Source organism: Littorina saxatilis, linkage group LG15 (assembly GCF_037325665.1).
Source record: "Littorina saxatilis isolate snail1 linkage group LG15, US_GU_Lsax_2.0, whole genome shotgun sequence".
Lineage (NCBI taxonomy): Eukaryota > Metazoa > Mollusca > Gastropoda > Littorinimorpha > Littorinidae > Littorina > Littorina saxatilis.
The window spans coordinates 46,994,396-47,018,521 of NC_090259.1; the positions used below are offsets into that span (position 1 = coordinate 46,994,396).

Sequence of the window (24,126 nt, forward strand, 5' to 3'; positions counted from 1 at the left end):
ACAAAGCTCTAGCAGCACACAGCGATCCGTAGAAAAGTTCGCTCAGTTAGGCAGAGAAATTAAGTCAGCTTCGAGGCAAGTGACAAAGCGGTTGCGGAATGTCACCGCGATAGGACCACGAAGCTCTAACAGCAAACAACGATCCTTGGATGCGCTGGAACAGACGAAAGCAGCGAGGGAACATACGAGCTCTGTTGACAAAGACATTCAAACACGTGAGTCCGCTCAGAAAGCAACAGAGAGCACCAAACCCACGCTGAAGGACACCGCATTACCGGAATCCACACTAAAGACGAGTCACGTTAAAAAAGCTGTACAAAAAGACACAAAATTACCGGAATCCACACAAAAGACAAATCACCTTCAAAAGGCTGCACAAAAAGACACATAATTACCAGAATCCACGCTAAAATTAAATCACTTTCAGAAAGCTGTACAAAAAGACACAGAATTACCGGAATCCACACAAAAACACAAATCACGTTCAGAAAGCTGTACAAAAAGACACAGAATTACCGGAATCCACGCAAAACGTAAGAAAAGTGACGAACTCTATCCAAAACGAAAATGCGACGGCAACTTCGCAGACAGAAAGGCAGAACCGAATACCGGTGCAAGATGACACAATCAAATCCACCCAAAAAAGACGATTTTCAGCAGAAAAGTCACGGCGCTTGAGTCATGTGATTTGAGGACAACAAGATTCCAACAACCACACAATGTGCAGGCGAAGAAAAAGCGGAGGGAGAGAGAGAGACAGGGACAGACAGACAGACAGACAGACAGACAGACAGACAGACAGACAGAGAGACAGACAGACTGACAGACAGATAGACTGATAGACAGACAGACAGACAGACTGATAGACAGACAGACAGACAGACTGATAGACAGACAGACAGACAGACAGACAGACAGACAGACAGACAGGGAGACAGACTGACAGACAGAGAGACAGATAGACAGACAGCCAGACAGATAGACCGATAGACAGACAGACAGATAGACTGATAGACAGATAGACTGATAGACAGACAGACAGACAGACAGGCAGACAGACAGACAGACAGGCAGACAGACAGACAGACAGACAGACAGACAGACAGATAGACTGATAGACAGACAGACAGATAGACTGATAGACAGATAGACTGATAGACAGACAGACAGACAGACAGACAGACAGACAGACAGACAGACAGTGAGGCAGGCAGACAGACAGACATACAGACAGACAGACAGACAGATAGACTGATAGACAGACAGACAGACAGACAGACAGACAGACAGACAGACAGACAGACAGACAGATAGACTGATAGACAGACAGACAGAGAGACAGATAGACTGATAGACAGACAGACAGATAGACTGATAGACAGATAGACTGATAGACAGACAGACAGACAGACAGGCAGACAGACAGACAGACAGACAGACAGACAGGCAGACAGACAGACAGACAGACAGATAGACTGATAGACAGACAGACAGATAGACTGATAGACAGATAGACTGATAGACAGACAGACAGACAGACAGGCAGACAGACAGACAGACAGACAGACAGACAGACAGACAGACAGACAGACAGACAGACAGACTGATAGACTGATAGACAGACAGACAGACAGACAGACAGACAGACAGACAGACAGACAGATAGACTGATAGACAGACAGACAGAGAGACAGATAGACTGATAGACAGACAGACAGATAGACTGATAGACAGACAGAGATAGAGACTAGACAGCGAGAAAGGGAAAGCGATGGAGGGAGAGAGAGAGACAGGGACAGACAGGGACAGACAGACAGACAGATAGACTGATAGACAGACAGACAGACAGACAGATAGACTGATAGACAGACAGAGATAGAGACTAGACAGCGAGAAAGGGAAAGCGATGGAGGGAGAGAGAGAGACAGGGACAGACAGACAGACAGACAGACAGACAGATAGATAGACTGATAGACAGACAGAGATAGAGACTAGACAGAGAGAAAGGGAAAGCGATGGAGGGAGAGAGAGAGACAGGGACAGACAGACAGACAGACAGACAGACAGACAGACAGATAGACTGATAGACAGACAGAGATAGAGACTAGACAGAGAGAAAGGGAAAGCGATGGAGGAAGAGAGAGAGACAGGGACAGACAGACAGACAGACAGACAGATAGACAGATAGACTGATAGACAGACAGACAGACAGACAGATAGACTGATAGACAGACAGAGATAGAGACTAGACAGAGAGAAAGGGAAAGAGATGGAGGGAGAGAGAGAGACAGGGACAGACAGACAGACAGATAGACTGATAGACAGACAGAGATAGAGACAGAGAGAAAGGGAAAGAGATGGAGGGAGAGAGAGAGACAGGGACAGACAGACAGACAGACAGATAGACTGATAGACAGACAGACAGACAGACAGATAGACTGATAGACAGACAAAGATAGAGACTAGACAGAGAGAAAGGGAAAGCGATGGAGGGAGAGAGAGAGACAGGGACAGACAGACAGACAGACAAATAGACAGAGAGAAAGGGAGAGCGATGGTGGCAGAGGGAGAGAGAGAGAGAGGGGGGGGGGCGTAACTCATGCTTGTTCTTGTGGGCCTGAGGAAGGACATACGCTTTGTTTTGAAAAAGACTTAGTTCGGGGTGGGGTGGAGTAGGGTAAGAGGGGGGGGGGGGGCTGCTTGCATGAGTGAGTGAGAGAGACTGTACTTAATTCTAGAAAAAGTACAGAAAATACATGAATACATGAATTAAGAGCTATTTGCAAATGAATTAAAAGAGAACATTGATTCTTTGCTTGTGTGTGTGGGTGTGTGTGTGTGTTTCAGTGTGTGTTTGTGTGCGTGCGTGCGTGCGTGCGTGCGTGCGTGCGTGCGTGCGTGTGTGTGTGTGTGTGTGTTTGTGTAATTAAAAGTAAACGGGTTGAACACCTATTGCAACAAAAAAACCATCACACATACGCACACACACACACACACACACACACACACACACACACACACACACACACACATAAATAAACACACATACACACACATACTCAAACACGTCTCTCTCTCTCTATATATATATAACTTTTGAGTAGATTGTTTTTAAATATTTGCCTACATATATATATATATATATCTTTCTCTCTCTCTTCCCCCTCCTCTCTCTTTCTCTCTCTTCCCCCCCCCCCCCCTCTCACTCTCTCTCCCTCTCTCTCTCCCTCTCTCTCTCTCCCTCTCTCTCTCTCCCTCTCTCTCTCTCTCTCTCCCTCTCTCTCTCTCTCTCTCTCCCTCTCCCTCTCTCTCTCTCTCTCTCTCTCTCTCTCTCTCTCTCTCTCTCTCTCTCTCTCTCTCTCTCACACACACAATCACTCATGCGCACAATCTACCTGTAGATCCGTACACCAGTGTGTGATGGTATCAGCCACTCTATCAATTCACAATCCATATCGAACACGTATATCCCCTGGGGTCAATATTTGCTCGCTACTTCAGCGAACAATTGCCACTTTCCTGTAGTTTCCAGTCTGCTTTCAGCTGCCAGAGAATTCTTGTCAGCTCTGTTGTGTCGCCAAGTGGGTGGGAGGGTGGTGTGGGGGGGGGGGGGGGGGGGTTGAAGCGAAATACCGTTTAATTGAAGAGGGGATTATTTGAATGTAAACGTGGAAGCTGTCCCCTTACCCCTGCCCGACATCCACCCCCACCCCCACCCCCACCCACTTCCATTCTTCCTCTGCAGGAAAGTATTGACATTAAAGGCACAGTCCATCCCCGGAAAATAGTTCGGCTTACCATCAATCTCACGCACACACACACACACACACACACAAACGTCTATAGATCCCCCCTCTCTCTCTCCCTCTCTCTCTCTCTCTCTCTCTCTCTCTCTCCCTCTCTCTTTCTGTCTCTCTCTCGCTCTCTCTCTTTCTCTCTCGCTCTCTCTCTCTCTCTCTCTCTCTCTCTCTCTCTAGCTATCTCTCTCTCTCTTCCCCCTCTCTCTCTCTCCCCCCCCCTCTCTCTCTCTCTCTCTCTCTCTGATAAGAGCACCCCCCCTACTTAGACACATACTAACAATCACAAGCCCGGGTGAGCACTCAGCAAAGTGGGATTTTTTGTAATGAGCTCATTTCTCAAAAGCCACAGATTACAATCTGCAAAATTAATTCATCCAAAGAATCCCAAGTGCGCACAATCAATCAATTAAGTAGATGTGTACTGCCGGGCAGTACATACCCCAAGCGAAGTCGTCCATCTGTGTGTACATGATTCTCTCTCTCTCTCTCTCTCTCTCTCTCTCTCTCTCTCTCTCTCTCTCTCTCTCTCTCTCTCTCTGTCTTAAAATGTGTCATCGATGACGTGTTTTCATACTTGCTAATGCGGCAGGCTAATCATGACGTCAAATTGAAACTTCTTGAAGTCTCTCAGAAAGGGACATGAAAACCATGTGGGGGTTACTGGTTTGGGCTGAAAAAAAACCCAACTCCACCTAAAATTCAAGCGCCTATGGGGCTGAATTATGCAGCATAAATTGTGAAACATCAGGATATCTCACACTTTCAATTCTGCCATCATGTCAAATCTGACAACAAACCTACCCACAAAATGTCATAAATATCGGTGTAGAATTGAGACTTAACGGTTTTTAACTGCCAAAAATAAGTTTTTTTGACTGGAATAGTTTGTCTTGAAATTCAGTTTGGGACAACGGAGCCACCCACTAAATTTCAAAAAGATAGGTGAAAATTTAAATGTAACGGTTTTCAACTGCCAAAATTATGTTTTTCTTCTGGAAAAGTATGGAGTGAAAATCAGTTGGGGACAACGAACCTACCCACAAAATTTCATAAATATCGATGAAGAATTGAGATTTAACGGTTTTTAACTGCCAAAAATAAGGTTTTTTGTCTGGAAAAGTATGTCTTAAAATTCAGTTTGGGACAACGGACCCACCCACTAAATTTCATAAAGATAGGTGAAGAATTGAAATTTACCGTTTTTTAACTGCCAAAATTATGTCTTTCTTCTGGAAAAGTATAGAGTGAAAATCAGTTGGGGACAACGAACCTACCCACAAAATTTCATAAATATCGGTGAAGAATTGAATTTTAACGGTTTTTAACTGCCAAAATTATGTTTTTCTTCTGGAAAAGTATGGAGTGAAAATAAGTTGGGGACAACAAACCTACCTTTAAAATTTCATAAGAATCAGTGAAGAAATAGGATTTAACGATTTTTTAACGGCCTTTAAATCATTGGTGATGTCATCATAACCCAGTCGTTGTAGTTGTCGTCGTAGTTGTTGGTGTTGTTGTTGTCATGTTCGTTGTCGTGATTGTTGTTGTTCTCGTGTTGTTGTTTTTGTTGTTGTTGTTGTTGTTGTTGTTGTTGTTGTTGTTGTTGTTGTCGTCGTCGTCGTCGATGTCATTTGTTGTTGTTGTTGTTATCGTCATCGTCGTCGTCATCGTCGTCGTTGTCAGAGGTTATTTCTAAAGATTTCATTGATAGTCTTTGTTCTCGTCACCAAGACTTGCTAAGAACAAGCTTGGAACAGCAAGAGTTCCAAGAACAAGATTAGAACAACTCATTACATCATTACCAGTACGTCATTTGTATTTAGAACACACTTTAGAAAAAAACTCTTCAGCTACAAACCAGTCACCCTCACATGGCGGAGGTGTTTGTCTAAACCACTTACTGAAATGTTTTGAGGTTTAATGACCATACACATGTTGAACCGGTGAGTGTCTTCCGCTGCTTAATTCGCAAATAACTATTTTATTAAAGTCCGCTTGAAACGCTCAAAGATGAAATTCCATGTTAAAAAGTGACAAAAGTTTCACATTTTCCCGTTGTAACAGCTTCCGATGATATTATATGAAAATTCTGATCCTCTGAGAGGATTCCCCGAAACAAAATCAGTTTGTACGCCTAATTTTAATAGAATTGTCCAAACAGTGTCGCTAATATTGTGCTAAAAGATGAATTCTAGAACAATGTCCAGACAGACACCACTTGGCCAAAAAATTTTCAGTGCTGGGAGATGAAAAAAAAAACTACCTCGCTACGCGCGGGCTTCGCCCGCGCTCCGCTTGGATCAATATGAGGCTTATATCGCACGTATTCCGTGGGTACAGTTCTAAGCGCAGGGATTTTTTTTATTTTTTATTTTTTCTATGCAATTTATATCGCGCAGATATTCAAGGCGCAGGGATTTATTTATGCCGTGTGAGATGGAATTTTTTTACACAATACATCACGCATTCACATCGGCCAGCAGATCGCAGCCATTTCGGCGCATATCCTACTTTTCACGGCCAATTATTCCAAGTTACACGGGTATTTTGGTGGACATTTTTATCTATGCCTATACAATTTTGACAGGAAAGACCCTTTTGTCAATCGTGGGATCTTTAACGTGCACACCCCATTGTAGTGTACACGAAGGGACCTCAGGTTTTCGTCTCATCCGAAAGACTAGCACTTGAACCCACCACCTATGTTAGGAAAGGGGGGAGAAAATTGCTAACGCCCTGACCCAGGGTCGAACTCGCAACCTCTCGCTTCCGAGCAAGTGCGTTACCACTCGGCCACCCAGTCCACAAGAATCAATGAAGGTGATGCATCTTGGTATGTGACCAAGTGGAGGGATAAGCTTTCTTCTTTGTCGATGGCCTTAACACTTGAAGTCCAGCTCTGGATATGAAGCTGGTGGTCTTTTGAAGAGCCTCCACAGGTCCTTGCACCTTCTCGTGGAGGTTCATCGGCCTGGTCCAAATCTCTCTCCCCAGGGGCTGGAGATGTCTGCAGTCCTGCAGGATGTGGGCTGCATCTTGTTCTGCCTCTCCACAGGGACAGAGGGATAGTCCTATCCCTTGTTCTGCCTCTCCACAGGGACAGAGGGATAGTCTTATCCTTTGTTCTGCCTCTCCACAGGGACAGAGGGGTAGTCCTATCCCTTGTTCTGCCTCTCCACAGGGACAGAGGGGTTCTGCCTCTCCACAGGGACAGAGGGGTAGTCCTATCCCTTGTTCTGCCTCTCCACAGGGACAGAGGGGTAGTCCTATCCCTTGTTCTGCCTCTCCACAGGGACAGAGGGGTAGTCCTATCCCTTGTTCTGCCTCTCCACAGGGACAGAGGGGTACTCCTATCCCTTGTTCTGCCTCTCCACAGGGACAGAGGGGTAGTCCTATCCCTTGTTCTGCCTCTCCACAGGGACAGAGGGGTACTCCTATCCCTTGTTCTGCCTCTCCACAGGGACAGAGGGGTAGTCCTATCCCTTGTTCTGCCTCTCCACAGGGACAGAGGGGTAGTCCTATCCCTTGTTCTGCCTCTCCACAGGGACAGAGGGGTAGTCCTATCCCTTGTTCTGCCTCTCCACAGGGACAGAGGGGTAGTCCTATCCCTTGTTCTGCCTCTCCACAGGGACAGAGGGGTAGTCCTATCCCTTGTTCTGCCTCTCCACAGGGACAGAGGGATAGTCCTATCCCTTGTTCTGCCTCTCCACAGGGACAGAGGGGTAGTCCTATCCCTTGTTCTGCCTCTCCACAGGGACAGAGGGGTAGTCCTATCCCTTGTTCTGCCTCTCCACAGGGACAGAGGGGTACTCCTATCCCTTGTTCTGCCTCTCCACAGGGACAGAGGGGTAGTCCTATCCCTTGTTCTGCCTCTCCACAGGGACAGAGGGGTAGTCCTATCCCTTGTTCTGCCTCTCCACAGGGACAGAGGGGTAGTCCTATCCCTTGTTCTGCCTCTCCACAGGGACAGAGGGGTAGTCCTATCCCTTGTTCTGCCTCTCCACAGGGACAGAGGGGTAGTCTTATCCCTTGTTCTGCCTCTCCACAGGGACAGAGGGGTAGTCCTATATCTTGTTCTGCCTCTCCACAGGGACAGAGGGGTAGTCCCATATCTTGTTCTGCCTCTCCACAGGGACAGAGGGGTAGTCTTATCCCTTGTTCTGCCTCTCCACAGGGACAGAGGGGTACTCCTATCCCTTGTTCTGCCTCTCCACAGGGACAGAGGGGTACTCCTATCCCTTGTTCTGCCTCTCCACAGGGACAGAGGGGTACTCCTATCCCTTGTTCTGCCTCTCCACAGGGACAGAGGGGTACTCCTATCCCTTGTTCTGCCTCTCCACAGGGACAGAGGGGTAGTCCTATATCTTGTTCTGCCTCTCCACAGGGACAGAGGGGTAGTCTTATCCCTTGTTCTGCCTCTCCACAGGGACAGAGGGGTAGTCCTATCCCTTGTTCTGCCTCTCCACAGGGACAGAGGGGTAGTCCTATATCTTGTTCTGCCTCTCCACAGGGACAGAGGGGTAGTCTTATCCCTTGTTCTGCCTCTCCACAGGGACAGAGGGGTAGTCCTATCCCTTGTTCTGCCTCTCCACAGGGACAGAGGGGTAGTCCTATCCCTTGTTCTGCCTCTCCACAGGGACAGAGGGGTAGTCCTATCCCTTGTTCTGCCTCTCCACAGGGACAGAGGGGTAGTCCTATATCTTGTTCTGCCTCTCCACAGGGACAGAGGGGTAGTCCTATCCCTTGTTCTGCCTCTCCACAGGGACAGAGGGGTAGTCCTATATCTTGTTCTGCCTCTCCACAGGGACAGAGGGGTAGTCCTATCCCTTGTTCTGCCTCTCCACAGGGACAGAGGGGTAGTCCTATCCCTTGTTCTGCCTCTCCACAGGGACAGAGGGGTAGTCCTATCCCTTGTTCTGCCTCTCCACAGGGACAGAGGGGTAGTCCTATCCCTTGTTCTGCCTCTCCACAGGGACAGAGGGGTAGTCCTATCCCTTGTTCTGCCTCTCCACAGGGACAGAGGGGTAGTCCTATCCCTTGTTCTGCCTCTCCACAGGGACAGAGGGGTAGTCCTATCCCTTGTTCTGCCTCTCCACAGGGACAGAGGGGTAGTCCTATCCCTTGTTCTGCCTCTCCACAGGGACAGAGGGGTAGTCCTATCCCTTGTTCTGCCTCTCCACAGGGACAGAGGGGTAGTCCTATCCCTTGTTCTGCCTCTCCACAGGGACAGAGGGGTAGTCCTATCCCTTGTTCTGCCTCTCCACAGGGACAGAGGGGTAGTCCTATCCCTTGTTCTGCCTCTCCACAGGGACAGAGGGATAGTCCTATCCCTTGTTCTGCCTCTCCACAGGGACAGAGGGGTAGTCCTATCCCTTGTTCTGCCTCTCCACAGGGACAGAGGGGTAGTCCTATCCCTTGTTCTGCCTCTCCACAGGGACAGAGGGGTAGTCCTATCCCTTGTTCTGCCTCTCCACAGGGACAGAGGGGTAGTCCTATATCTTGTTCTGCCTCTCCACAGGGACAGAGGGGTAGTCTTATCCCTTGTTCTGCCTCTCCACAGGGACAGAGGGGTAGTCCTATATCTTGTTCTGCCTCTCCACAGGGACAGAGGGGTAGTCTTATCCCTTGTTCTGCCTCTCCACAGGGACAGAGGGGTAGTCCTATCCCTTGTTCTGCCTCTCCACAGGGACAGAGGGGTAGTCCTATCCCTTGTTCTGCCTCTCCACAGGGACAGAGGGATAGTCCTATCCCTTGTTCTGCCTCTCCACAGGGACAGAGGGGTAGTCTTATCCCTTGTTCTGCCTCTCCACAGGGACAGAGGGGTAGTCCTATATCTTGTTCTGCCTCTCCACAGGGACAGAGGGGTAGTCTTATCCCTTGTTCTGCCTCTCCACAGGGACAGAGGGGTAGTCCTATCCCTTGTTCTGCCTCTCCACAGGGACAGAGGGGTACTCCTATCCCTTGTTCTGCCTCTCCACAGGGACAGAGGGGTACTCCTATCCCTTGTTCTGCCTCTCCACAGGGACAGAGGGGTACTCCTATCCCTTGTTCTGCCTCTCCACAGGGACAGAGGGGTAGTCCTATATCTTGTTCTGCCTCTCCACAGGGACAGAGGGGTAGTCCTATATCTTGTTCTGCCTCTCCACAGGGACAGAGGGGTAGTCCTATCCCTTGTTCTGCCTCTCCACAGGGACAGAGGGGTAGTCTTATCCCTTGTTCTGCCTCTCCACAGGGACAGAGGGGTAGTCCTATCCCTTGTTCTGCCTCTCCACAGGGACAGAGGGGTAGTCCTATATCTTGTTCTGCCTCTCCACAGGGACAGAGGGGTAGTCCTATCCCTTGTTCTGCCTCTCCACAGGGACAGAGGGGTAGTCCTATCCCTTGTTCTGCCTCTCCACAGGGACAGAGGGGTAGTCCTATCCCTTGTTCTGCCTCTCCACAGGGACAGAGGGGTAGTCCTATCCCTTGTTCTGCCTCTCCACAGGGACAGAGGGGTAGTCCTATCCCTTGTTCTGCCTCTCCACAGGGACAGAGGGGTACTCCTATCCCTTGTTCTGCCTCTCCACAGGGACAGAGGGGTAGTCCTATATCTTGTTCTGCCTCTCCACAGGGACAGAGGGGTAGTCCTATCCCTTGTTCTGCCTCTTCACAGGGACAGAGGGGTAGTCCTATCCCTTGTTCTGCCTCTCCACAGGGACAGAGGGGTAGTCCTATCCCTTGTTCTGCCTCTCCACAGGGACAGAGGGGTAGTCCTATCCCTTGTTCTGCCTCTCCACAGGGACAGAGGGGTAGTCCTATCCCTTGTTCTGCCTCTCCACAGGGACAGAGGGGTAGTCCTATCCCTTGTTCTGCCTCTCCACAGGGACAGAGGGGTAGTCCTATCCCTTGTTCTGCCTCTCCACAGGGACAGAGGGGTAGTCCTATCCCTTGTTCTGCCTCTCCACAGGGACAGAGGGGTAGTCCTATCCTGGCCGCATCTGAGATGGTGAGTGGAACGGCTTCGCGGGACGGACTGTGACGTCAGAGGGACATGTATGACGGCTTACTTCTGCCAGAACTACATAATTGTAATTATCACGTGAAAATGACTCGTTTTCAGTTTTGGCTCGCTTCCTGAACTGAAACTGAAAATTAGTAATTTTCACGTGAAAATGTGTAATTAACACGTGAAAACGCTAACTGGCAGTGTTAATTAGTTATTTTCACGTCATAATGGTAACCCCAGATTTTCAGTGGCACTAGTAAGCCGTCGTAGACACGGCTGACAGAGATCTCCGTCTCAATTGACAGCAAGAGATACACCGTTTGCTTCAGTCATTGAATGATTAGAAGAGGAAGAGTGGAAGTGGAGGGGGTGTGTGTGTGAGGGCGGGGGTGGATGTCGGGAAGGAGTAGGGGACAGGTTCCACGTTTACTTTCAAATAATCCCCTCTTCAATTAAACATTTTTTGGGCTTTACGCCTGTCTTTAAAACCAGGCTTTGGTCGTTCAAACATTCACATTTAAAACCTGTGTGTGGACGGCACATTTCTCGTGCACGCTGTCTTTATGGTCGCTTCCAACTACCTTATTTCGGCCGTGACAGCAGTACAACTTTCTCGCATTTGTGACCTACTTTACTGGTCAGAATCACTCAAGTGAACGGGTTTCGTCAAGAAACCCAATCAAGAAAAACAAAGAAAATAAAACCACAACAATAGGCTGTTAATGCGACCACTGTGTGTGCGCCATTCGCTCACTATGCGCAACAACACGGCGGCGGGCACGAGGCAGAAATCACTTAGATAGAATAAAGGCACTCCAGAAACCACTCTGCTGTGTTTGTACAAGTGTGACAGTCCTGTGTACAAATACTCATACTCATGCTAGAAAGGGATTGGAACGCGATACTATGCCCAAAAGACGTGTGTGTTTGCGTTTGTGCTTATATGGGGGAATCCTCCAAAGAGAAGTTCCAGCGAAAGAATGAGAACACACGCAACGACCCTGCTTTTTACACTAAAGATTAGGGTTGTTTTGAGACTTGAAGGGGGTGGGGGGTGGGGGGTGGGCCGGGTGTAAGCGTATTTCTCTCCCTCTCTGTACAGTGTCTCTGTATCATCTCTCTCTCTGTCTGTCTGTCTGTCTGTCTGTCTGTCTGTCTGCTGTATGTCTGACTGTCTCTGTAGCCTATGTCTGTCACTGGGCGGATTAGGGGGGGGGGGGAGTTACAGGGGTTCCCGGCTGTCCAAAAGAAAAAGATTTAATACTAACTTTAAAAGAAATAATGAGTGGCTGCTGACACCTGTTGATCATGTTTAAAATCAAGGATAAGCCATAAATTGTTCATAAAATAGCTCAAACTCTTCAGCTTCTGGACCCCCCAACGGGGCTTTGCCCCTGTACCCCACAAGGGATCTACCCGGCCTGGACCCCAGGTTGTAACCCCCCCCCCCCCCCCCCCTCAGTGGCTTAACTGCTCCGCCCCTGGTCAGTCTGTCTGTCTGTCTGTCTGTTTGTTTGTCAGTCTCTGTGGTTTTTTGCTGTCTCTGTGTAGCTCTCTGTCTGCTTCTATAAAATCATTAACATCAGCCTATCATCATCATCACCATCATCATCACCACCATCATCATCACTGATCATCACCATCCGACTGATCATCACCCGGCCGTCATCATCATCAACATCATCATTATCGTCATCATCATCGTCATCATCATCATCTTCTTTTTTCTTCTTCTTCTTTGTCTTCGTCATCAGATCTATCACAAGCATTATCGAGTCATTGGAGATATAAACGTCGTCAACGTTGGTATTAGGCTACTTACGGTGAGTGTTACCGACAGCCATGTCTAAATCGTTGTTAGGCCTATGTTCTTTTAGCATTGCTTCCATCAACATTTGGTAGGTTTTGCTTGCATGCTGTTTGCCTTTTAATGTTCAAGTTGATTGTTTGCTTGTGTTTCCATGGCTCCTTTTTGTTAAATAGCCAAAGCAGCACGCGCAACTGTCCGTGTTGCGTTTGATAACAAGGAACTTGGAGGAATGGTCTAAGGGAAGTCACTGCTATACACCTACAGTGACCTGTTCGTCGGAGTTATCTACCTTAGACGCGGGACAGACAATCTTCTTCTTCGACACGAAAGCGCTCATCTCAAAGGCTTGGCTTCGTCTGTCGTCATTTTTCACTTATCCAACAAATCACAGTAAGTTGCGAAGAACACTGTATAATTTATGTTCCATGTTTGAAGAAGCTTTGTCTTTTACACCATGGATTTTGCTTTGACTGCATGATGATAACTGACAATGACATGCAACCGTGGTTGCTAAACGGAAGAAGACTGATTGCTGTGTAAAACCACAGGCGGAAGGTATTCTAGATAGATGAAAGTAGTGGTCCAGTGAACGATACCTTCCGCCTGTGGTAAAACCACGACGTACCGTGTATCTCATCTCTGTTGCCAGACACAGACACAGGCCCACACTGGAAACACTGACAGAGACAATAATGCTTACTCGACAGTCTCTGCTGGTACAGTGGAACCTCCCATTTACGACTTTGAAAAAAACATGAAAATAAGGTCTTGAAAAGGGGGTGTCTTAAAATGGGGGTTTGAGTTTTTGGGGCGGTCATGAACTTGGTTGCAGTGAACGTCATGTTTACACACAAACATACACACTGTTGGGAGTGTTGCAGTTTATTGTCATATCAACACACACATTACAGCAGAACAACTTAAACTCAAATTTAATTCACACAAAATGTACTAATGGCGGAATGCTCCCTTCCCGCTGAGTGAAGCACATTTGACATTGTGGCGTGTTAACCAACCAGTGAAATCCGAATGTCCTAACTCGATGGAAAGCATAACGACTTTTCTCCTGAATCATCTTTCCGCTCACCGGAATGTTTCATCGCCTTGCATCGCTAAACTAGTCCCATACACGATCGTTGAGGTCTTCGTACAGGCACCTCTCTTTGCGTACTTTCGGTTCACTATTCTTCTTGCCATCTCGATAACTCCGAGTCCTTAATTTATCCTTGACGATACACAGGATTTCCTTTTTCCCCCGACTCCTAAAGAAGTCGCGATTGCTATCGAGTCGCTCTTTAACTTTAGCTCTCTACTCAAGAGGTAGCGCTTTTCTCTTTCTTTCGCGAATCTTCGCTTGTCAACAAGTCGTCGGAAAACTAACACGATAGTGTACAGAGGAAAACCGGATGTATTAGGATAGATCTCGCGCGTGCAAGATTTTTATTTTATTTTTTTGTCTCGGGATAGTTGGACAAGCGAGAGCTGCCATGTTGTCTTTTCGTCTGCTCGAAAACTGCGCAAAAGTCGTAAATCATCCCAAAAAGCTTGGTCGTAAGTCGCGTTTTGGGGTGAGTCGTCCACTGCGGGTTCATTATATAGTAAAATGCATCCGTGGTGGCAAAATCGGTCGTAAAAAGTGAGTATTCGTAAAAAGGGGGGGTCGGTAAGGGGGAGTGCCACTGTAATTTCATTTTAAAATTGAAGGATACCGTTTTAAGTCAAATAACCTTACAAGTACCGGTACATGGATATTGTGCTGCAACTGAAGCAAATTCGTGATTGAAATTCATGATTTTGATTGAAAATGTGCTATGTCTTACAACTTTTATGTTCAAGGGAAGTAACTACTCGATCTTTGTGTTGCGTGCAGTATCGTCAATAAGGTCATTGGCGCATTTCCGGAAATGAGCTGCGCTGTTTTGGAATTCCGACAATGCCTAGTATATGCCTACCATTTTGTGAATGAAGAATTTCAGCTGCATTTTAGTGTTATGTGCCCCACGTTTTTGAAAAAATTGAAATCCTTAGCTTTATCAAAATGGACACTGGTTTGTGTATTGACTGTACAAATAGTAGTGCACAGTTAAAGTTAATTCTTAAAACTTTTTATGGATGGATGGATGGTTGGATGGTTTTTTTTTTGGGGGGGACATAATTGTTGTAAGTTCTATTTACTTGTATTTTATTTTGTTTTACCATTGTAAATCGTGCTGCACGGAAACGCCATGTAAATGTTATTATTATTATAGTATTGTTGTTATCAGTGCTGCTTAACCTTCGCCCGACCGGGTTATCGACTACACACGGAAGACATCGTGGGGCCGTGCGGACCCATGCTTTTCAAAGAAGGAAAAATATGTATACCCTTCTGTAGACCCATGCTTTCCAAAGAAGCAAAAACGTGCATCCCCTTCCCTAGACGCCGTGGTTAAATTTCCGCGAGAAGTGATTAAATTAAATTATTAATTTAATTATTACCGTGCGGACTAAAGCTTCTCAAAAAAGGAAAAATGTGAATACCCTTCTGTAAACGTCATGGGACCGTGTGGACCCACATTGTTATGTATTGATTCCGCTCCACGCGACTTGCTTATTAACTCCAAAATTAAAGAGATCGTAGAAAATGATGTTTAGAGCCAATACCTGAAGGTTTGTGACTTCTCTCCTTAGTTTTATGTAAGTTCCTTCAGTTAGAGAAACATGGGTCCGCACGGCCCCACGATGTCTTCCGTGTGTAGTCTAAGTTTGACCTTTGTTTTTTTACTTGCTTCTCACTGAAATTTAATGATCTTTTAGGACATAAGAGCTTTTTAGGTGTCAGAGGCATTCATTAAAAAATACCAACTGGTTTAAGAGATATGCAATTAAACACCCTTCTGGGTCCACACGGACCCACGGCGACCGGCGAAGGTTAAACATTCAACAGATTATATTAATATCTGATTTTATTTTGTGTTTCTTTTGTTCAGGTCATCAGGTGCTCCCCCGAAAGCGGAGTATGGAGACAGACGGCTTACTGACACAGATGTCAGAAAGGGACAGCACCAGCTTACCGTGGCATTACAAGTTGGGGAGATGTCTGGTCTCATGTCTACCTCACTCTGTGTCCCTGCGTGGACTGTTCCGACCTGACACGGAAGGAAACGGGGACGCAGCGTTCCAGTGGTACAGTTTACTTCTTGTGACAGGGGGGATGGTTTGGTTTATCTTCGATTTTGTTTCGGACATTCTGCTGGCAAAGTCGTTCAAGGAAAGAGGCGGTGACTTTGAATTCGCATTCCTTGCCACTGTTGTCATCCTGTTTTTGTCCTCCGTCCTTGGAACGAGCCTGTCGGTGTATTTTTGCCGTCAGGAGAGCAAGCAAGAGGACGACTCCGACGGTTCAAGGGAACGGTACTTCGCCGTCGCAGCGGTCCTTCAACTGTGGCACATCACCCGGTAAATGCTTCATAATTACTTCATTTAGTCTGATTGACCCCCAAACTCTCTTTGAAAACTAAAGAAACAAGATATCGAAGACCAAAGACTGAAAAAGATATCAGTCACATTATACCGATGTGGCTATGCATCACGTGACTTTCAGCGAGATCGGTGAAACGCTACAGGGAATGCACCCCCCCCCCCCCCCCCCCTGCCTTTTGAAGACTGCCTACCTTTTAATACCCAGACATTCTGTTGATAACCTCTGTTAAATTACTCCCAAATAGCCTGTACATTTAGACATCATTTTCTCAAATGTTTGGAGTCTTAAAAGGGGGGTTCTACTGTACTGCGATAAAAGGGTGGGGGGAATTCTGTGGCTACTGACAGCAAGAGCTTGATTTTCTTGGTCTGTAGAAAGTAGGCAATAGAGATACTTGTATTTTACATATATATATATATATATATATATATATATATATATATTGCAAAAATGATGTGCCATGCTCAAAGGCAATAAGTTTTGCAGGTAAAAAGGGGGGTATAATATAAGTTAAGTATAAAGTATCAATGTTGGTGGAAACTGGAAAACCTTTATCCTAATATATAATATAGTATAAATTTATGTGGCATCTCTCTCTCTCTCTCTCTCTCTCTCTCTCTCTCTCTCTCTCTCTCTCTCTCTCTCTCTCTCTCTCTCTCTCTCTCTCTCTCTCTCTCTCTCTCTCTCTCTCTCTCTCTCTTGTTTGCCTCTTTATGTTGTTACTAATATCAGTTTTTATTGTTTGCCTTTTCAGAAGTATGGAGCTGATGTACTATGGGTGTAAGAGTCGCTCGACTGGCATCAGCGATGCAGAGAGAACGGAGTACACGGAGAAATTGAAACGCCGGGAAAAACACCACTCGTACCTGGGCTACGTGGAGTCGATAGTGGAGTCTCTTCCCCAGCTACTCCTGCAGTTCTATGTGCTGACGGCTCTACACGCTGACTGGGAAGAACGGGGCCCGAGACAAAGTTGGTCTTATTGCCTATAGATGTTCTTTTCCTTGTACAGTGGAACCCCCGTTTTAAGACCCCCCAATTTAAGACTCCCTCCTTTTTAAGACCTTGTTTCCTAAGACTTTCTGCTCACATCCTCTGTAAAATTACCCCCATTTCAAGACTTCCTCCTTTTTAAGACCTTGTTTTCTCAGATTTGTGGAGGCCTTAAAAGGGGGGTTCCACTGTCCCGTCAAACCTGCTGGGGCATCACCACCTCTCAACAAGGACCACCTGCCCATTACGACTACAGTGGAACCCCTCTTTTCAGACTCCTCAATTTAACACTTCCTCCTTTTTGACTCACATGCGAAGCAAAAGTGAGTCTATGTACTCACCCGAGTCGTCCGTCCGTCCGTCCGTCCGTCCGGACGTCCGTCCGTCCGTCCGGAAAACTTTAACGTTGGATATTTCTTGGACACTATTCAGTCTATCAGTACCAAATTTGGCAAGATGGTGTATGATGACAAGGCCCCAAAAAACATACATAGCATCTTGACCTTGCTTCAAGGTCAAGGTCGCAGGGGCCATAAATGTTGTCTAAAAAACAGCTATTTTTCACATTTTCTCTGAAGTTTTTGAGATTGAATACCTCACCTATATATGATATATAGGGCAAAGCAAGCCCCATCTTTTGATACCAGTTTGGTTTACCTTGCTTCAAGGTCAAGGTCACAGGAGCTCTTCAAAGTTGGATTGTATACATATTTTGAAGTGACCTTGACCCTGAACTATGGAAGATAACTGTTTCAAACTTAAAAATTATGTGGGGCACATGTTATGCTTTCATCATGAGACACATTTGGTCACATATGATCAAGGTCAAGGTCACTTTGACCCTTATGAAATGTGACCAAAATAAGGTAGTGAACCACTAAAAGTGACCATATCTCATGGTAGAAAGAGCCAATAAGCACCATTGTACTTCCTATGTCTTGAATTAACAGCTTTGTGTTGCATGACCTTGGATGACCTTGACCTTGGGTCAAGGTCACATGTATTTTGGTAGGAAAAATGTGTAAAGCAGTTCTTAGTGTATGATGTCATTGCTAGGTTTAGGTCAAGCATGTGAGTCGTATGGGCTTTGCCCTTCTTGTTAAGACCTTGCTGTTTACATTTAGTCAAGTTTTGACTAAATGTTTTAACATAGAGGGGGAATCGAGACGAGGGTGGTGGTGTATGTGTGTCTGTGCGTGTGTGTGTGTGTAGAGCGATTCAGAGTAAACTACTGGACCGATCTTTATGAAATTTTACAGGAGAGTTCCTGGGTATGATATCCCCAGTCGGTTTTTTTCTTTTTTTTGATAAATGTCTTTTATGACGTCATATCCGGCATTTTGTAAAAGTTGAGGCGGCACTGTCACACCCTCATTTTTCAATCAAATTGATTGAAATTTTGGCCAAGCAATCTTCGACGAAGGCCGGACTTCGATATTGCATTTCAGCAGGCTTAAAAATTAATTAATGACTTTGGTCATTAAAAATCTAAAAATTGTAATTAAAAGTATTTTTTTATAAAATGATCCAAAATTACGTTTATCGTATTCTTCATCATTTTCTGATTCCAAAAACATATAAATATGTTATATTCGGATTAAAAACAAGCTCTGAAAATTAAAAATATAAAAATTATGATTAAAATGATTATAAATTTCCGAAATCGATTTAAAAACAATTTCATCTTATACCTTGTCCGTTCCTGATTCCAAAAACATATAGATATGATATGTTTGGATTAAAAACACGTTCAGAGAGTTAAAAAGAATAGAGATATAGAAAAGCGTGCTATCCTCCTCAGCGCAACCACTACCGCGCTTTTCTGGATTGTTGATTTCACTGCCTTTTCCACGAGCGGTGGACAGACGATGCTATGAGTGTACGGTCATTGTGAAAAAATGCAATGAGTTCAGTTTCATTCTGTGAGTTCGACTGAGCTTGACTAAATGTTGTATTTTCGCCTTACGCGACTTGTTCAGATTTTCTGTTCATAATTTCTGAAAATGTACCTCCATTTTAAAACTCCCTTCATTTTAAGACCAGATTTTTGAAGGTCTTAAAAGGGGGGTTCCACGGTACCTGAAAGAATCCCTGAAGATATTTTCCATTACTATTTCAATCAATCAATCAATCAATATGAGGCTTATATCGCGCGTATTCCGTGGGTACAGTTCTAAGCGCAGGGATTTATTTTTATTTTTATTTTCATTTTATTTTTTATGCAATTTATATCGCGCACATATTCAAGGCGCAGGGATTTATTTATGCCGTGTGAGATGGAATTTTTTTACACAATACATCACGCATTCACATCGGCCAGCAGATCGCAGCCATTTCGGCGCATATCCTACTTTTCACGGCCTATTATTCCAAGTCACACGGGTATTTTGGTGGACATTTTTATCTATGCCTATACAATTTTGCCAGGAAAGACCCTTTTGTCAATTGTGGGATCTTTAACGTGCACACCCCAATGTAGTGTACACGAAGGGACCTCGGTTTTTCGTCTCATCCGAAAGACTAGCACTTGAACCCACCACCTAGGTTAGGAAAGGGGGGAGAAAATTGCTAACGCCCTGACCCAGGGTCGAACTCACAACCTCTCGCTTCCGAGCGCAAGTGCGTTACCACTCGGCCAGCCAGTAGTGACCAGTTTTGGTCGGTCCTTTGAGTGATGGTTGTAGACCGGTTCCACTGTAATACTTCTGACTCTGAGTAAGATCATTTCTAATTCTTCAATTGGCATGGACTTGTTGAGACAAAATTTAAATCGTTTTTTCAGCCAGATTGAAGTCTCTGCTCATAGATGAATTCCGAAAATAACTTTGTCGAGTTTGTATTGGTTGTGGAAGAGTGAATACCCTTGCTTTTAGTGAGACAAACATGTGCTCCTACACTTTCCCTCGTGAAATGACATTATAGGCCAGTTACTAGCAAGGGTGTGTGACTGAAACTCGTAGACAGAATCACGTGCGGATTATTTTATCTCACTAAAAGCAAGGGTATTCACTCTTTGACAACCCAGAGAAACTGGAGAGTCTTATTTCTGCAAAAGGGATATAAGTCGACCAAAAGCGGGTGCATTCCCTGCAGGTGTTTTTCCTGAATACAGGGAATGCACAGGTAGAGAACAGTGGCAAGTGCGTATTAAAAATGAGAGTACAGCATGAATTATTAGCAATAGTCTTGTGGCAATGAGCAATAGTTTGTCAATTATTTCAAGAATTTTCAAATGAGGCTGGTGGGAAGTATTGTTGGGACGCGTTTGTATCTGTGGGATATTCTTAGGATTGGATAACTAAATTCAAGCAGGTTGGTTGGAAGACTCCCTCCATTTTAAGACTCCCTCCATTTTAAAACTCCCTCCATTTTCAGACCTGATTTTCTCAGATTTGTGGAGGTCTTAACCTCAAAAAGTGAGTGTATAACTATTAGCATTTACTTTTTGACTCACATGCGAAGCAAAAGTGAGTCTATGTACTCACCCGAGTCGTCCGTCCGTCCGTCCGTCCGGACGTCCGTCCGTCCGTCCGGACGTCCGTCCGTCCGTCCGGACGTCCGTCCGGAAAACTTTAACGTTGGATATTTCTTGGACACTATTCAGTCTATCAGTACCAAATGTGGCAAGATGGTGTATGATGACAAGGCCCCAAAAAACATACATAGCATCTTGACCTTGCTTCAAGGTCAAGGTCGCAGGGGCCATAAATGTTGCCTAAAAAACAGCTATTTTTCACATTTTTCCCATTTTCTCTGAAGTTTTTGAGATTCAATACCTCACCTATTTATGATATATAGGGCAAAGTAAGCCCCATCTTTTGATACCAGTTTGGTTTACCTTGCTTCAAGGTCAAGGTCACAGGAGCTCTTCAAAGTTGGATTGTATACATATTTTGAAGTGACCTTGACCCTGAACTATGGAAGATAACTGTTTCAAACTTAAAAATTATGTGGGGCACATGTTATGCTTTCATCATGAGACACATTTGGTCACATATGATCAAGGTCAAGGTCACTTTGACCCTTTTGAAATGTGACCAAAATAAGGTAGTGAACCACTAAAAGTGACCATATCTCATGGTAGAAAGAGCCAATAAGCACCATTGTACTTCCTATGTCTTGAATTAACAGCTTTGTGTTGCATGACCTTGGTTGACCTTGGGTCAAGGTCACATGTATTTTGGTAGGAAAAATGTGTAAAGCATGTGAGTCGTATGGGCTTTGCCCTTCTTGTTTGTGTGTTTGTTTTTTGACCAGGAGTATACCTTGCCTTATTCGTCTCCACTCTTTTTTTTCTTGCAGGATGGTTTCTCTTGTTCAAAGTGTCGTCAGCCTGGCTTGGCATTTCCTGGGCAATGACGTCAATTCGAGTACAAGTATTACCTGTGAAGAACACTGATGATGGCAAGCCTATGACTTTCCCACAGAAACTGGTGTGCCTGCCTTGGAGAGCCCTCGAGTTAGGAATCTCTCTTTGTTTCCTCATTCTCTACCTGTGCACAGATTTGCGAAACGGCGGTAAAGTTATCATGGGATTTTTGTTTCTACGAACTTTTGTCATGTACATTTATTTGGCGCGTTGTGTTAAGATGGACAGGAAGCGAGGACGCTGCTTGAACATTGTTCTGGCCTTCTTTCTCAATTTTTCTTTCATTGGTTTTCATGGAGGTCTCACAAGAGGCAAAGTTGTTGTGTTTTACCTGCTCTTCTACCTGACTCTGGCACCCCTTTTATTCCTAGATCAAGTTGCTCATATACATATATTGACTTATAAAGATGCACCGCTTCTGTATCATCTCCTTGATATATTTCTTTTCATTCATTTGCTTTATGTTCTTCAATTGGTGCTCCGATATCTGTGCCCCACGTGCTGTCGAGCAATCAGTCAACATTTTAAGAACCCGTGATGCCGGAAGCCTGACGGTAAAGGTCCTGGTTCTTCTTCTTCTTCTTCAGCGTTCCAGAATTGTCTGGTTATGTGTGAGCTCGTTTGCCCATTTGGGTTCCCCACACTATACTCTGAGAGCATAGTCAGCTCACTCCGCTTTCTTTGAGTAGGCATGCTGGGTATTTTCGTGTTTCCATTTACCCACCGAACTCCAACATGGATTACAGGATCTTTACGTGCGCACTTGGTCTTGTGCTTGCGTGTACACACGAAGGGGGTTAAGTCACTAAGCAGGTCTGCACATAAGTTGACCCGGGAGATCAAAAAAATCTCCACTCTTAACCCACCAGGCGGCAGCGACCGGGATTCGAACTCACGACCTCCCGATTAGAAGGCCAACGTCTTACAACCACGCCACTGCGCCCGTCCTGGTTCAAGTCAATGCTGTGTCGGTTCTGATAAAGGGATAAAGCTATCAACAACGATGAGGTGGCTGAGCGGTGAGCCTGGAAACAAGACAAGGGATACACAGACCTGGGAACCCATACGATTTCGCCGTAATTTGTACGCATGATTGTCGAGAATACGCTCAGTACGGTCAGTGGGAAAAAAATACGACGAGAAAAATTCCTAGACTACTTTTCTTCACAGGCCCATCCTGAAGCCGATCCAGTATTTTGGCACATGATTACGTCGCTATATTAGCCGCCGTCGAAAAAAATATAATCGGTTCGTGTCAATCAATCAAAACAACCAGGCAAACGAAAGTACGGTATTTGGCGAAATCGGCTCCGAGAATAAACAAGTGAAACAAAGAAGAAAAGTGAAAAAGTTTGAAGAAAAATATCACACACACACAATTTGTAACCAACACACACATGTAGTCCCGCCCGGAAAAAGCTTTTTTGGGATGATTTACAACTTTTGCGCACATTTCGAGCAGACGAAAACACAACATGGCGGCTCTCGCTCCTCCAACTATCGCGAGACACATAAAAACGAAATCTCGCGCGCGCGCGAGATCCTGATACATCCGGTGTTTTTCTGTACGCTTGTCACGACGACTTGTTGACAAACGAAGATTCGCGAAAGAAAGAGAAAAGCGCCGAGTCTTGAGTAGAGAGCTAATAAAGTACCGGTAATCGCTAATCGAGCGAAATGAAAATCCGCGGCGACTTCCATTAGGTGAATTACTATTCAAGTTTAGGTAACGTTTTAGCCGCATCTTTTTATAAGCCGCAATGAGATTTTTTTTTAAAAGTCGCGGCTTGTAGTCCCGTCAAATACGGTACAGTTTGTGTCAGTAAAAATTGGAAAAAACCATTTGTTTTAAATGTATAGGTAAACTTAATTAACGGTGTGACGGACGCGCATGAGGCATGTTTTAATCATGGATGTGCAAACGCTGTGTGGATTACGTTCATTTTTTTGAAAATACACCAAGTTTGTTTGAGAATACTCAAAGTGCAAAACAGGGGTTCCCAGGTCTGGATACAGTACAACCCCCACTTTAAGACTTCCTCCTTTCTCAGATGTTCTCTTCATAGCCTCTATAAGTTTACCTCTTTTTTAAAACGCCCTCCTTTTCAAGACCTGCTTTTCACAGATTTGTGGAGGTTTTAACAGGGGGGTTCCACTGTACAGGAAACTTTAGTGTCTCTTAACCCCCTCTAGTCATGTGTCGTTTAATTCGGTACTGCCATTTACACATCCATCCTTTGAGTGTGTACAAGTGACACTAGCCCTTCATCAGAAACCAGTTCAGTTGTTTTGCATCTATAGGCCTCCTCCAAACTCAAAAAACTAATTGACTGATGCTATGTTTTTCTCTGAATTTCATGACCTTGTTGACCATTGTAACACTTTGTCTGGAACTCCTGTTTTGCTTGGTGATATCAATGTTCATTTTGATGACTGCAACCACCCTTCCACTGTCAAGATGTTAGATATTTTAGATGTTTTTCAATTCACACAGTCAGTCAGTCATCCAACGCACAAGAAGAATCACATACTGGATTGGGTTATGCATAGGCCTGATGATCATATTGTTCAATCTGTGTCTGTTACACATGTCTTAGCCTCGGATCATTTTTGTGTTTTGTTTGATCTGATGACCCAGTGTCCTCCTCCTCCACCCATGTTTAAGTCTGTCCGCTGTCTCCGTACGATGGATAAAGACGCTTTTAG

The 24,126-nt window shown here is 45.3% G+C and overlaps 1 protein-coding gene across 1 annotated transcript; it reads left to right on the forward strand.

The window, feature by feature from the left end:
* Positions 1 to 12,912: 12,912 nt before the first annotated feature.
* Positions 12,913 to 22,918, forward strand: LOC138949487 (cell death abnormality protein 8-like). The gene is made up of 4 exons (XM_070321321.1): positions 12,913 to 12,985; positions 15,565 to 16,033; positions 16,813 to 17,030; positions 21,354 to 22,918. Exons 2-4 carry the CDS (start codon positions 15,594 to 15,596, stop codon positions 21,956 to 21,958), a joined length of 1,263 nt encoding a protein of 420 aa, XP_070177422.1. The 5' UTR covers positions 12,913 to 12,985; positions 15,565 to 15,593; the 3' UTR covers positions 21,959 to 22,918.
* Positions 22,919 to 24,126: the final 1,208 nt, after the last annotated feature.